Genomic DNA, 15,757 nt, shown 5'->3' with positions numbered 1-15,757 from the left:
CACCCGGAGGCTTTCGCTAAATTCTTATATTCGAAGGCGCCGCATTATCAATCGATACCATCGCACACTTGCGCTGTCGTGAAGCAGCTCTGTCAACAACTTGCAGGGCTATGATGGAGCGACGAAGAACATTATGTACATTCGGCGGGCAAGTACGAAACAACATCGCGTGTCCACAACGAAGTACTCTCACAGCACTCAGCTCAATCTGGAGAATTCTGAATCTGGGACTGCCTAAACCGTGAACCGAAAGGAAGATTCGCCGAGCTCGAATCTAACAGGAGAGCTCGGTCAAACAGCAGTGGGCCGATGCACGAGAGAGAGACGAAAATGCAGATTGCGCATAGACACGTTCAATGAAAAGCGCGCCAGCCTCTTCCGGCTCGGAGTACTCACGACTCGTCTGGGTTCGGGAGGCTTGAGAGTTATTGGCCGGGAAAAAAACAAAATACGAAAAACTGTGACGTCACATCTATGATTTGAATACTGCCCTATGGGTTCCGGGCGGAGAAAGGAGAAGTGTGGCAGCGTGCAGGGCGAGCCGGTGCGCGTGCACAATCGAACGTTGGAGCCTGGCTTCGAGGCAGTTGCTGTGGTTGGTTGAGTGGCGGGTCGTATTTTGGAGCTCGGCCTTTCCCCAAGGCCAGAGAGCCCGCACCGGCTGGGCATCCAGGTCTGGGGTCTGGCTTCCCGTACACGCTACCCACCACGGTACCCTGCCTGCTGTCTCCAGCCTCCCGCTAGCCAGGCGGCATACCGGTGAGCACCCGCCTGCTGACTCCGGCCTCCCGGTAGCCAGGCGGCCAACCGATGCGCTCATCCCTGCTTGTACCGGCCTCCTGATACTTCCCCGGGGACCGGGCTGCACCTCCGCCACCGTGTGCTTCTGGGCCGACTAAGACTGTCGCACCGGAACCCATTGTCAGACGCTGATGTTCACCTCGACATAGGTTGTGAGTACCCTGCAGTGTGTGTGTGTGCGTGTGTAAAAGCAGGAGACATTATACCTACGTCCTCGTCGCTCAAGAGGAAGTGCGTCGTTATGCGGGGTGTGGCCTGTACTAGTGGCTAGGCCTCCTGAACGGTCCTGAGCCCATTAATTACATCACATTTTGCGAGCCTGCCAGGATACGTCAGCGAGAGGGCCGATTAGCTGATCCGTATTCACGCTGAGAGCTAAGCTTGAGCGGCAATCGACCTCGAACGTCTAACTACGTTGGGTACGCAACTGGGCCTCTCGGATGCGGAACTGAGAGAGGGTAGAAAGTGAACGCTCAGCACAGAGGGAGGCACGGGCTGCGGAAAGAGAGGAAAGTCGGGAAGCCGCTGCGAGAGGGAAAGATTCTCGAATTCAAACTCAGACTCCAAGAAGGAATTAGGAGTAAGGAGACCGCTTTTGTGGAAACTCTCCCAGCGTAGAACCATGCCCTTTCTCTCAATCCGCAAAAGCTGTTATCGTTGTTTCATGAACGGTGCGACGACTTGCATGCACACTTGCAGCGTTTGCATGCACACTTGCAAGGCACAGGGACACTATATCTCTTTGATGGTACCGTCACCCAATTAGCCGAGGCAAGAGTGCAAGCATACGCCCTACTTCTCAGGTGAGGTGACAGCACATTGCATGAAACGCCCCTTGTACGACGTCATTATCGGCAACATCCTAGGTGTCTGGGAACCGCCTGACCCCGACCCAGACTGGATGAACGCACGCGTTAGCGAGCATGACACGGCGCCAGTTCACCAGGGACACCTCCAGCCTAGAAATTCGGAGCGTTGTGTTACCGTCGTTGCCAAGATACAAGAGGATAAGTTAACGCCGTTGCATATGCCACTAATTCAGTGCTGTGACGTCACAACAAACCAATTAGCTGAAGAGCGGTGGAAGGATGCAACACTCAAACGGCTCTTCTCTAACCTCAATAAAGAGTTTGTATACGGCAGCGGTCATAAATACTTCTTCCGTGAAGAAGGAAATATCCTCTGCCGAGATTACATCGGGTCGACCGGCAGGAACTTCAAACATATAGTAGTAGCCGTAGCGTTCAGACCTCAAATTCTACAGATGGCCCATGAAAGCATCATGGCTGGGCACCAGGGAATACGATGCACGACCGATCGCACACTAGAGGATTTTTATTGGCTTGACCTACACGGAGATGTCACGCGATTCCTTAAGTCGTGCTATCGATAAATGCCAAAGAACCGCACCAAAGGGCAAGGTTGGCATTCTACCACTTGGCAACAGGCTGCTGATCAATACTCCTTCCGAACGGATTTCCGTCGACCTCATACGGCATTTCTCACCAAAGTCTGATAAAGGCAACCGATACGTGTTCACGCTGATGGACTTCGCGACACATTGTCCTGACGCCGTCGCAATTCCTGTCATTGACGCTGTGCACGATGCAGAAGCGCTAGTAGAAATGTTTTCTCGCCTCGGTATCCCCCCAAAAATTGTAACTGACCAGAGAGCAACCTTTACCGATGACCTCATTAAGGATGTAAGCCGTCTCCTCTCCATCAAGGTCCTCAAGACGTCGCCTTACCACGCGCTGGTGAATGGCCAGGCGGAAATGTTTAATGGAACTCTTAAGACAATGCTTAAGAGCATGTGCCAAGAACAGCCTAGGTCTTGGAATAAGTATCTGGCCCCATTCCTCTTCGCTTACCGTGAAGTTTCACAGGGAAGTCTTGGGTTCTCTCCGTTCCAGTTGATTTATGGACGTCATGTACGAAGGCCACCGACAGTACGAAATGAGCTCTGAACAAATCAGAGCATTGATGGAGAAACTCGCTCAACGTACGCCTATCTTGTCGACCTCAGAAGCTGGTTGAAAAACACGTGGAAGCTTTCTCACGAGCAACTCGAGAAGGCACGCCAGAAACAGAAAACATACTATGACCATAAGAGTCACCCCACAAGGTTAGTCCCGGGCGACAAGGTGCTGATTTTGCTGCCCACAGATTCTAACAAGCTGCTCATGCAATGGAAAGGGCCATCCGATATCCTTGAACAAAAAACGACGTGTATTACCTTGTACAGCTAGCGCACAAGAGCGAAGTTTTTCACATATATATGCTTAAGATGAAGAGCGCAAGCCCCCGGTGACGCGGAAAGTATCGGCCGCCGCAGAGACCGACCAACTCCCATTGGACCTTGAAGCACTCAATGTGGAGTGCCCCGTAGAACTGCCTGCTCTGAATCTCCGTCAAACACAGTGCTCTGCGGACGTCCAATTCGTTTCAGGTCTTTCAGAGGCGCAGACTGAAGAAGTACGAAGTTTGTTCCGTGAATTCGAGTTTATTTTTGCAAGATTACACGTACACCATCGACTGCATAAAAGCAACCGATAACGTGGGTGCTGATTATCTTAGCCGTGTTTGATTGCCCCACAATAACTTTTCGGGTCTTTCAGAGGCGCAGACTGAAGAAGTACGAAGTTTGTTCCGTGAATTCGAGTTTATTTTTGCAAGATTACACGTACACCATCGACTGCATAAAAGCAACCGATAACGTGGGTGCTGATTATCTTAGCCGTGTTTGATTGCCCCACAATAACTTAGCTTAGTCACCATGTCGGATCCGATAACATTATTGCTTCTTTGCCTCCTGCTTGTGCGTGTTGACAACTGTATTCCTCAGCACGCGGACTTGCATCTGTATGTACATATGAACGTATGTCTGTGAACAGACAGGAACTGTGAACATTCCTCGCGGGGGACATTTCCGTTCTATCCCCCCCCCCCTCGTGGTTCCAGAACAATTGTAAACCACTGTCTTGAAACTGGGGGAGGTTGTGATGATGTGGATTGTGCTCTATGAGTTCCGGCAGGAGAAAGAAGTGTGGCCGCGTGCGGCGTGCCGGTGCGCGTGCGCAATCGATCCTTGGAGCCTGGCTTTGAGGCAATGGCTGTGGTTGATTGAGCGGCGCGTCGTGTTTTGGAGCTCGGCGTTTCCCCAAGGCCAGCTAGCCTGCACCGGCCGGGCATGGAGGTCCGGGGTCTGGCTGCCTGCGCACGCTACCCCCCACGGTACCCTACATGCTGTATCCACCCTCCGGCTAGCCAGTCGGCCTACCAGTGAGCACCCGCCTGCTGACTCCGGCCTCCCGGTAGCCAGGCGCACTACCGACGCGCTCCTGCCTGCTGGTACCGGCCTGCTGATACTTCGCCGGTGACCGGGCTGCACCTGCGCCGCCGTGTGCGTCGGCGCCGACAAGGACTGTCGCACCGGAACCCAAAGTCTGATGCTGATGTTCACCTTGACATAGGTTGTGCGTGCCCCGCAGTGTTTGTGTGTGTGTGTTAGTGTGTATGCAGGTGATTGTATACCTTCCTCCTCGTCGCTCAAGAGAAACAGCGTCGTTATTGAGGTATTCACACGGGCGATGTAATTCTTCCCTAAGTGACGGCGGCTGCTCACACGTCATGCCTTCGAGAGAGCTCGCGGCGACGCACCATCATATTTTGCTCCCGCGGCCCCCGCCGACCAAGGAAGGGACCGTTCATTCAGCCTGCGCATTCACTCCCCGTCTCCCCGGGAGATGTGGCATGCCTGGGGTGCAGCCCGTTAGCGTCTTTCTTCATTTGGCTGTTCCCCATCGGGTTTCTTTTCTCTCATCTCCCCTCATATCGCGCATCTATTCTGTTTTCCCCTTCGTCTTCTCTTTTTTTCGCCAAACCCCGCAAAGGAATTGATTTGGCCCCTTGGTTCCTTTTTGACAGCTGCCCCTCTGCCTCCGCAGCACGGACGTTTCGCTCGTCCTTCTCGGCGTCTCGCTGCTAACCCAGGCTGAATCCGAGAGCAGGGACGGACTTCGGCGGATCGGCGACGTCGCTCACTCCTCTCCGCATCCATCCTCGCCGATGTCCCCAGTTTGATTACCGCTTTATACGGCGGTCTGTAACATCGTTATGTGAGTATTGTTCAGAGGACTTGACGCGTATTGCTTTTTCTTGCGCGTCTCACCATTCCCAAATGGAATGTTTTTTTTCGGGAGCACTGCCCTGAACTGCGTTAGAATGACATATAATCGGCAGAAAGAAAATTTTGTTTGCAGTTGCATGACACCATGTATATGCCAAGTTATCAACAAACTTCAGTGGTCCATGGGCTTGTTCGCCCGTCATGTTCATATTCAGGACTCTCCTGCCCCAGTTTTTGTGCGTAGTGTTTGTGCGCAGATAGTGTGTGCACTAGCGTTCAGTCATGGGTAGAGTGCCATATAAGCTGGCTGCGCAGGCTTTGTCTTCTTGGACATTTTTGAGTCATTACTGAAATAACAGTGCATAAGAGGAAAAACAAAGAAAACTGCAAGGCAGCGCTTGTCTTGGGGGGGGGGGGGGGGGTGGATTTATGCCCTCTTGGAGTAACGCACCAATCGCTCTTGAATTTTTTCATCAAAACAATGGGGTCCAACATGATTATCGTGTGTAAAGTTTCTGTATTTATGGGTAGGGCCGTCTGCCCCCTCCTCCCACCTCTCTATCAATAAACCCCTAGCTTGTCTTGCTGTTTTTTTCTACTGTTTGCCTCATACTTCACACTGTAAATTGAGAATGTATCACCAACTTGCCTGGAAGTCATTCCTGTTCATGATTGAACTACATATATATAGTGCAAGCAATGCGCTATCTCTTCTTGGAGCAAAAATGTACACCTATCCAATAAGTACATACAAGTGTAAACAGAAGAAGTAAACAGATTCAGTAGCCTTGTACTCCTGTTTACGCGTGCCCTAATAGAAATTCGAGGCTTGGCATGTGCATGATAATAGTGGTCGATCCTGTAGTTTCTCGTGAAGACACAATAGTTCATGATTTCTGCTGGGACGGGCACCATTCACAAACAAAATATTGTGCTTTGTTTACTTGTGCTTGCATCTATACATGTGATGGTTGATGTTTAATCAGAACAGTGCAGTGTAGTGCTGTCATTCAAATTGTGGGGTAGTGGCATGTGTTTCTTGATTGGTGTAATGCTCAGAATCTGGCATTGCTGCAGTATAACTTTCAGCTATGTGTGTTCTTTTTCTTTATTGCAGGTCTGTCAAGGAGTGGTGCCTTAAAGATTTTCAGATTGGCCGGCCACTGGGCAAAGGAAAGTTTGGCAGAGTGTACCTCGCCCGAGAAAAGGAGACAAAATTCATTGTGGCTCTTAAGGTGGGTCCCAGGGTTTCTAGCAAGTTCTTGCACCACTTCAAAACATATGACGAATATGGACATAAGAACACAATATGAAAAGAAAATTGAAGCGCAAATAGAAGCTGTCAGTTTGGTACAGCAATGTTGGCACAAGAACAAATGAAAACTTGCCCGCTTCTGGCGCAGTCAACCCTCCGTTCCGATGATGGCTTTTTTCATTACCTTCCTGTGGCTTCTTTCGTTGCGCTCATCATTTACTGGTATCATTCAAAAGTTCCCTTCAATGATTACCATGGGCATATTCTAAAGCAACAAACAAGGTGGTTTTTGTGACGATTCCAGTCAAGTTTAAAAGCTCTCGGTGGACGCTATAATTTACAAATATTTCTTAAAAAGTACTGCTCGGATTTGATCTGGACAACACCTTGGCACACATTCTTGACTGCCTCTTCCCCTGTGAAATAGTAGGAAATCTGGGCGAGCCTTGCTATTGGGTGTGCTGAAGGGCTGTAGGCAGGATCAGGGACGTAGCAAGGTGCAGTGCAGACCTTTTTCTTTTTTTGGCAGGCCAGGCAGTGTGGGTTCAATGTGAGGAATCATTTTTAATCTTAACAAAGCTAGCTAGCTTAAATTTTTTTCTGGTGTGGGTGATCAGTGCTGGAATACTGATCGCTTGTGAACTTTTCGTAACCTTGGTATATATCATTTCGTGGTTTCTTTAAGGCACTTGGCGCTGTTTTAAAGAAGTAAGGACTCATTTTGTCTGGCTGCAGTGGATGGCACACTCCTCACTGCAGGACGCTTGCTGATTAGTATGTGCCAAGTTACAGGTATTTTTCATTATCGTACGTTGTATGCAAGGTGTTGTATACAAGGTGTCGGGTACCGCAATGGCCAGTTCCACATATGTGGACATTACTACAGTCCAACTGAACCAAAGCGAAAACTAGACTGCTGGCACACCTCATTCGCCTCTGGCCTAACTACGTTAATCGACTATCAGTTTTTTATTCGGATGTTGTACAAGGACATTGGGTATCAAATATTGACCCTCTGGTGTGCATTCACTATCTGCGAAGTTCCACCTACCTTCAGACTTTCAATGGAAATTTTCTGTTCAGTGTTGCTGAGGTGGCAAGCTGCAAGGTTTGATAATGACCCATGGAAAAGCGTTGCGAAAGGCATACAGAGAATAATGGAAAAAAGTGGGACAGGTGCTCACTTTGGTGAATTTCTTTATTCGCAATGTTGAGTCTGTGCCTGCCTGTCCTCACATTCACGCATGGTCTCATGCTTGGCAAAAAGGTGCACCAAGAAGGCATCAAGAACCAATTAAACAAACTGATAAGCCACTTCGTTCTGAGTGATGAAATTGATACCTATCTAGCATGCTAGACACTTCCTTTTAATCTTGGTTTCTGTCTGGCCTAATCTCATCGTCCTGGTGGAGAACCTTATTTCTTTTCTAACAGCAGAGCACGCCTACAGTCTTGACCGGACTGGCCCGGTATGTTAGCCTGCAGCTTTTCTCCTGTATTTTTGGACCAGTCCAGTTGCTGAAGTTTGTAATATTGTGTAGTATATTCTGCAGGACAGGGTGAACTCGGGACTAATGGTCGAGGCCTTATTCCTGCAGCGGAAGTAGTTATGGCGACAATAGTTGTAGTGGTGATTATATCGTAACGAGAGGTGATACATATTTGACCCAGGTGTTATTTTTATTGCCCAAGAAGGCAACATTTGATCATTTCTTTTCGCTGCACCTTATTTGCTTGGCCTGTGAGCGTATGGACAAGCATTGTGGGGTGTTTATTAAAGCAATGCATTGAAGTGTCCGGTTTTTAATCAGCCTGTTAATTGCCTCTTTCCTGCTGCTCTCCTTGTGTCTTTGTTGCTGTTATCCTTAAAGAATTGCGTTATATATGTTGACCAGTGCTTGTTTCACTATTAAACAAGTAGTACATTCATTCAAGAGAGCAACAGCAAAGAAAACCAGTAGCGCATACAAAAATAAATTGCACACTAAATGATGCTGTTCATTAAACAGGTATTAGTTAGATCTGTACTCGGAGACCTGCGCTTTTAGCGCCCTAGCATACACGTTTTTTCAGTTTCCGAAATGATCATTAAGCACCCGTGCTGCAATCTGTCTGCAAACCAACAAATGGTTTAAGGCGAGCAGAGCGCATCCAAATGATTCATTGCTTTGTCAAGATTGCTGCAGGGGTAATAAATGATCATTTTGGTACCATTTTCGAAAAAAAATGTCCGGTAGAGAGTTATGCATTGATCAACATGCAAGCTTCAAACGTGTATAAGTTGTATGGCACATATAGCAGGGTTTCCTGCAGCTCCGTAGGAAATTTATCATATCCTCTTCGAGTATTTCTATGGGCAGCTGTCTTGAAATGCATTTTGCTCAAACTGGTAGGTGCTAGCAGCCTTTCTTATCTGTGCTAAGGAACTATCTTTGGTCACATGGAAGCATTCAGAGTTAAAGGCTGTTCTGATTATATGATCAGAGCCTCTCAGGTTCTGACATTCAATTTACATGTCTTCGCAGCATCTGAATTGTGTACTCGGCACACTACATACCGTTTCATACATAGCAGAACTGTGGCTTTTTATATATAGAGACGGTGCCGCGGAGGCACAGATTTTTTTTAAATGCTACGTGCAGGTTTGAAAAAATAATTTATTTCTGAATGTTGTGTCCCTTTGAGAAATTGTAATGACCGAAAGCAAGCGGCACTTATAGGACTGCAATTTATGCATAGTCACAGCTGTGTACAAACTAATGTAATGAAACACATATGTAGCCTGTTTGTCAAGTGGCACATTGAAGAGTTCTGGGCAATACGCACTTTTTTGCGAATTAATCCCTGGTATTTAGAGCTAAAAATTTTCTCTGGTGCTTTGTTTTTGTTATGGTAGAAGTTTCATGGTATGATGAAAGTGTATGATCGACAGACATCTGAAATTGGTTTGGAAACCAATTTCAGATGTCTGTCTGTCGAGCATACACTTCCAGAATTAATCCCTGGTATTTAGAGTTAAAGATTTTCTCCGGTGCTTTGATTTCGTTTTTTGGCACAAGTTTCATGGTATGATGGAAGTGCATGCCCGACCGACATCTGAAATTGGTTTGGAAACCAAGCCACATGGAAATTGAAGGTAACGATTAAAAAGTGACTATAACACTTTCGGCAGCGTTGAAGATGAGGTTTCAATAGAGAAAGCAGTCATGTCTTCAGTGGTGCCATGGGGACTACAGTAAACAATATTCAATGGCTAGGATGATCTCTGCTATTCCCATGCTGATATTGCATGTTGAGAAAAGTCCTGCAGCGTAACACTCAATTGCCCCTCACTTGATCGTGGATTGCATCCAGACTCAGCAGCCAGTCCCGTTTTAATAGAGATGAAACAGAAAAGGTATTCGTTAGCTTTGGAACCTCCATGCACATTAGACCCCCAGGTGGCCTAAGTTTTTTGGGCTTTCCACTACGCCACCACTTTCTCATATTTTACTCCTCCTTCCATCCCTTTCCGTCCTGGCATGGTTTTGATGCCTACTGAAGACAGTGCACACTTCTCTGAAAAACCAAAATAAAAAATTTTTTCTCGCTTTATTTTAGGCATACTCCCTGGCTACGTTTGCCTGCAAAGCCAAAATATCCAAGGTGCTAGAATGTAGGGCTCAGTACACAGCATGTGCTAACTACAACAGTGAACACTCAAAGAAAGAAATGAGCATTTTAAGCTGGCTGTGTCAGCCATGAGTGCATGGGTGCACTGTCTTGAACAATAATGCTGCATGACTAGGGCAATCCCTTATTGTGTACCTGTTCAAGAAAAAAAGCCACATCTACCTCAGCCTGATGCTAACATATGCAATGAGACTGTTATCTACTGATCGCCAATTTGAAATTCAGTAGAGCAAATCTGGTGGTTCTCGGAGCTTCACCTGCTTCCAGGTCAAAAGTTGGCAATTTCTATGTCCCTACCTTACATGAAGCACATTGTCATCTTGCGACTACCGTGACGCTTTGTACACAACTGTGTGCTGCTGTGTTGGAGGCATGTACGTAAACAGTTTGCTTTTTTTTGGTCCGCTTAGATAATGACTGGGAGGTTTCATTTGCATTAGAAGTGGCCAGTGACACCTAAAATGTTTGAGCAAGAGCTATCTTTATTAGGTTTAGTTTAAGCTTCACTTTCCTGTTCGCTATTCTTTTGCAAGAGCTTCTGCTTGAATCCTTCTGAGGTCCCAGTAGTCCCTGTTCTACCATTTACATGACCTCTCCGCATTTTTTATTGCTGCTTGTAGAGTCTGAGATGGAGTTGTAGGCCAGATTTTGCTCGGCAACTGAACGTGTCCATTGTGGCATTCCCGTGGTTGATTTGTTGCAACTCAGTTAAGTTTCTGAACTGGCTACTATGGCGCTACTTCCTATCTAGACCGGACAAACTGCTGACACATGTGTATCTGTTTCATTCTTATGCAATTACAAGCTGTTGTAGTAGTTGCCACTTGTCCTGTGCCATCCAATACGCCAGACGACCTCAAGGGTTTATGTCACGACGGACCAAATTTCTAACCAGAAGTGAAGTGAGCAGGCTTGCTACTTAGGTCGTGCAATTCATGCCATTGTGCGCTCGAAGGCAATGGGCAAATCCCAGACTTCCGTTTTCAACAAAGAAGGGGCAGTGAAAGCAGTGTGTTCTTGTGCTCCCACACCACTCTCAAAAGCATGCCTTTTCCAGTTTCCACCTACATCTCATGACAAGTAGCAGGTTCTCAAGAGCACCCTCTCTGGCATGCATGTTTGTTACGGCTCTGGTCTACCGGATGACTGCTTTATCGAGCATGAGAATGTGTGTGTTTTCGTGTCACTACAATGGAGCATTCGCTACCAATGCAATTGCAAGTAAGAGCTGCTGGTAGCTTGCTGAGATCTCAAACTCTTGGTTACGACTTGCTTTGAAAACACATATAGCCCACAAAGAGGCCCCGTAAAAGAATTGCGAAAAACGTCCACGCAGGTGATGTTTAAGTCGCAGCTCCAGAGGAACAACGTGGAGCACCAGCTGCGGAGGGAGATCGAGATTCAGTCTCACCTGAGGTGAGGCTGCTATTTCATATTGCACTGCATGGCACATGACGCATGAAAGTTGTTGCACCACTTGCTGCATTCAGAACAATAACTGATGCTGAACACAAGGAAGACAGCCGACACAGCCATCAACGGCTTGGAATGGCGGGAGTCGGGACTAATCATATTCGAAGGAATGGAGAAGATGAATTTATATTGAACCATTAGATGGGTATAACGAGCTGGTGTTAAGTGACTTTATTGCTACAGAGTCTTTTTTTTCCTTCACTGCTGTTGAGAATAAATCATGATTTTTAGAACTGTAGCTCGAGGCTGCAGAACATTCCGCTTCTAGTAGTATGTGCAACGCATTCAATGTTTGTGAAAGCTTTCAATGTAAAGCAAGGTGAAAAATAGTGTGTCATTAGCTTATTCCTTAAGGGCATTCTTGAGTGAGATGTAGTTCTAGGTCTTCCTTCAGAAGCCGCCGCAGTGGCCCAGTGGTTATGGTGCTCTGCTGCTGGCGTGAAATGCGCGGGTTCAATCCCGGCCATGGAGGTCAGCTTTCAATAAAGGCGAAATGCTAGAGGCCATGTGTACTGTGCGATGTCCGTGTATGATAAAGAACCCCAGGTTGTCGAAACTACTGGAACCCTTCACCACAGCGTCCCTTTTTGCCTGAGTTTCCTTAGGACATTAAACCCCATGAATCCAGAGTCTTCCTTTCGAAGCCACACTTCAATTGTTTCCTGAGCCATTTTGGCATTGACTCCTACGCACACGTGGGCATACATGCTTGCTGCTTTTGTGTTCAAAGAAGCGTTTGAATTTGGGGTCATGAGTTCTTTTGCGAGTGCTTTGTTAAGTGGTATGGGCACCACGCTCTAAACAGAAAGGAGTAAAAATGGGGTGTGCTCGAGGACAGATTACTTCCTTTTTTACTCCCATGTAGGGGTATTCGTGTTCAGGGTGCACATACATACATACATACATACATACATACATACATACATACATACATACATACATACATACATACATACATACATACATACATACATACATACATACATACATACATACATACATACATACATACATACATACATACATACATACATACATACATACATACATACATACATATACATACAAGTTTTATTCTCCACAAAGAAGTGGACGGAGGTGGAGGGAAAAGCTGTACATTTGCGGCTTGAAAAATCCTCCGCCCCCTTACAGTGTATACACCAGCAGAGTGGGGCAGTAGACAGTCCCATTTTGTTGTTGCAAAGAGAAAAGAAAAACAGCCCTGTATCGCATCAGACAATAAAATAAGCCTAAATAAGAGTTTCAATAGAGCACTGGATTTGGACGCCTGGAGAAAAAAATTTTTTTCGAAAATGAAACAATGTAATGTAATTGAACATAAGGATATACCTTTGCATTCATTCGCAAAAAAGAGTATGATTAGCAAAATATTTTTATATATTTGGAAGCGACATATTGAGTAGATCTGCGCCTTCTTTTTCTGCAGCATTCAATAATCGCGGAAGATTATAGCGGAGTGTTTGTTGTCCATAGGCAGTGCGACATTATGGAACTTTCCATCGTTCTGGAGTTCTGGTGCTGCAGGTGTGATAATTGGATCTTAATTCTGCCATTTCCGTAAAAACTGTACTCTCTCGTTGGACACTTAAACGATACTGCCTGCATAATTTGTATTCGTATATATTTCTTACTTTCAATAAATTAAGCGAAGCAGAGATATGTGAAGATGCTGTGTTTTGAATGTTTTCAATTATTCGTACTATTTTTTCTATGGCCTTTCAAGCTTCAACACATTAGTTTTTGTTGATGTTCCCTAAACTAAATGAGAGTAGTTTAGTTGGGAGACAAAGAGAGCGTTGTAGACAATTAGTTTAACTTTTTTGGAACAGTATAGCGGTTGCGATTTAAAATTCCAGTTATGCAGCTCAGTTTGCTGATTAGACTGTTTACATGATCATTCCGTTGTAAAGTTGAAGTAAAATATACCCCTAACCCCTTGACAGTATCTACCACATCAATGGCAGCGGATCTAAACATTACGGTTCCTTGTAAGGAAATATGTTTAATTTTTGGTCGAAAAACTACCACCTTTGTTTTGTTTGCGTTAACTTTTAATTGATTGCTGGAAGTCCACGAGTCCAATTTGCACAAAAAAATATTTCCTTTAGTAATTCCTCCAGCTTCAGAACGTGATGGCACCAAAGCACTCGTGTCATAGGCATATATAACGAACTTGGTATCTGAGCAGATATGTACAATATCAATAATGTACAAATTAAATAGGACAGGGCCTAAAATTCTACCCTGTGGGACTCCTGAAATTATTTTTTTTCTCTGAGAAATAAAACCATATATGTCGACATATTGAAATATATATGATAGGTAAATTTTGAGGAGAGCCAAAACATGTCCCCGTATACCATAATGATGCAGTTTTTCAAAAAGGATAGTATGACTAATATAATTGAAACCTTGGCTAAAATCAACAAAAATACCCATAACAATAGATTTCTACAAAATGCTTTAGAATATATTCCTTATGGTCCAACAGTGCCAGCTCTGTAGACATGTCCCTCCTAAAGCCATATTGCGAAGTAGTTATTATAATATGCTTGCTGGAGAAGCGCGATATTCGATCTAAGATAATTTTCTCGAGACCGTTCGAAAAGGCAGGAAGAATTGACATCGGTCTGTAGTTCGATACATCATTCTTATTTCCTTGCTTATATAAGGCTATCACACGGGCGACTTGCATTTTTGTAGGAAAAAAAGCTGTAGAAATGCAGAAATTAAAAATATGCGCTAAAATGGTGCTGATTATACGTATCACATACTTGACGGGTCTTATTTGTATACCGTCAGCATCAACACTATGAGAATTATTTAAACTAAAAAAAGAGAACACACTTCATTTGCATCTGTTGGTTCAAAAACTATTGTGCTAGAGTTTTTCTGCCCTAAACTTTTGTATGATGCCTGGTTTTTAGTAGAATCTCTGTTAACAAAGTAGTCATTAAAAATGTTTGCCATTTCTTCTCCTTTTGACATCTGTCCTTCGTGAAAAATTTCTTCAACTCTCTGTTTTTTCTCGCTCCGAGGCATCAGTGCATTTAAGTTATTCCGCATTAAGTCAGTGCGCTTTACGTTGGAACCGAACATATTCTCATAGTACAGTTTTCTTGCTTTTCTTAGCTGCTTAGTCAAGTCATTACGAAATTTTTTGAACGTAGCGAGATCAGATGCTGTACGAGTTCGCATAAATGTTTTAAACAGACGTTCTTTCTTTTCTATCTTCTTCAATAGGTACTTTGTCACCCTTGGTTTTCGACATCTCTTTTTACCCGTATAGCGTTTGAAAACGAAGTGACGTTGGTATACCGAAAGAAACAAACTCAAAAAGGCATCATAAGTTGTGTTCGCATTTGATGCCTGAAGAACGTTGTCCCAGCAAACCGTTTCTAACTCATGATAAAAAGCTTCTAAGAGGGTAGGTGTAACAGGCTCTAAAAGATTAAACACTTTATGGTGAGAGTTTCTCCGAGTACTAAATTTTATGCTACAAAACACACGCAAGTGATCACTAATAGGGTAAGTGAGAACACTGGAACTGACAAGGTTAGCATCATAATTTCTTATTACTAAGTCAAGAATTGTTTACATGGACGTCGTTAGTCGTGTGGGAGAAGTAATATGGTTTATACAGCCATTAGATAGCAATACATTTTCAAAATATGTTTTCTTCGTACTATTGCTACTCATATCAACGTTAAAATCACCGGCAAGTATCACATTGTATCTGTTTTGGTTAACAAATGACAATAAATTATCTAAAAACACAAAAAATCAAGGAGAGAACCATCCGGATGCGAGAACAAGTTGCAAATACAGCATCTTTCACTTGCAGACAAATAATCTCAAAACTATCTGACACAAGAAAATTCTGAAAGCAAGACAGGCTGTACAAGAGAGCTTACTAGCACAGACACACCACCACCGCGACGAGAGGTTCTATTAACAGAAAAAGTTGGCATATCAGGAAGGTCAAAAGTGTCACAACTGCTTGATTGCCATATTTCTGTTTTCATCAGAACATCAAAACAATTCTCAAGCTTTTTTGACAAGGATTCTAGTTCCGCAACCTTGTTGAACACAGACTGTGCATTTAAGTGAAAACAACGAAGGTAACCATGTGTCTGACCACCAAGCTCTTTTAAGAGTTCTTCTAAGGTAACGTGCCCTAGGTGCGCCATTTCAAGATAAGGGTCACGGGTTCCCGACTACACGAAAAAGGCATTTAGCTACGAAGTGTGGAGAGGTCACTCATGCTCTTGATAACCTTAGCGCCATCGCCACTCTTTCTACGCACCAAAATTTTGCCATTGACATGCCACACATATGCAAAGCCAGCCTGTTTAGCCCACTCTTTTGTGGCTTGCAACAATACTCTGGAACAGTTGGTCATGTTT

The 15,757-nt window shown here is 44.9% G+C and overlaps 1 protein-coding gene across 2 annotated transcripts in view; it reads left to right on the top strand.

Moving 5' to 3' along the window:
- The first annotated feature begins 862 nt into the window (after positions 1-862).
- LOC144135034 (aurora kinase A-A-like) overlaps positions 863-15,757 on the top strand; it is a 31,420-nt gene continuing 16,525 nt past the window's right edge. The window contains exons 1-4 of one of the 2 annotated variants that reach the window (XM_077667809.1): positions 863-953; positions 4,749-4,919; positions 6,048-6,165; positions 11,194-11,273. In XM_077667809.1, coding sequence (XP_077523935.1) covers positions 4,918-4,919; positions 6,048-6,165; positions 11,194-11,273 — 200 coding nt within the window. In that variant the 5' untranslated portion in view covers positions 863-953; positions 4,749-4,917. Of the gene's footprint in view, positions 954-4,728; positions 4,920-6,047; positions 6,166-11,193; positions 11,274-15,757 lie in introns of both variants that reach the window. The other variant, XM_077667808.1, reaches the window with a different exon arrangement.

This window comes from Amblyomma americanum, chromosome 1 (assembly GCF_052857255.1).
Source record: "Amblyomma americanum isolate KBUSLIRL-KWMA chromosome 1, ASM5285725v1, whole genome shotgun sequence".
Taxonomy (NCBI): domain Eukaryota; kingdom Metazoa; phylum Arthropoda; class Arachnida; order Ixodida; family Ixodidae; genus Amblyomma; species Amblyomma americanum.
Note: the sequence above shows the minus strand (reverse complement) of the source record. Positions and strands in the feature narration are given on the sequence as shown.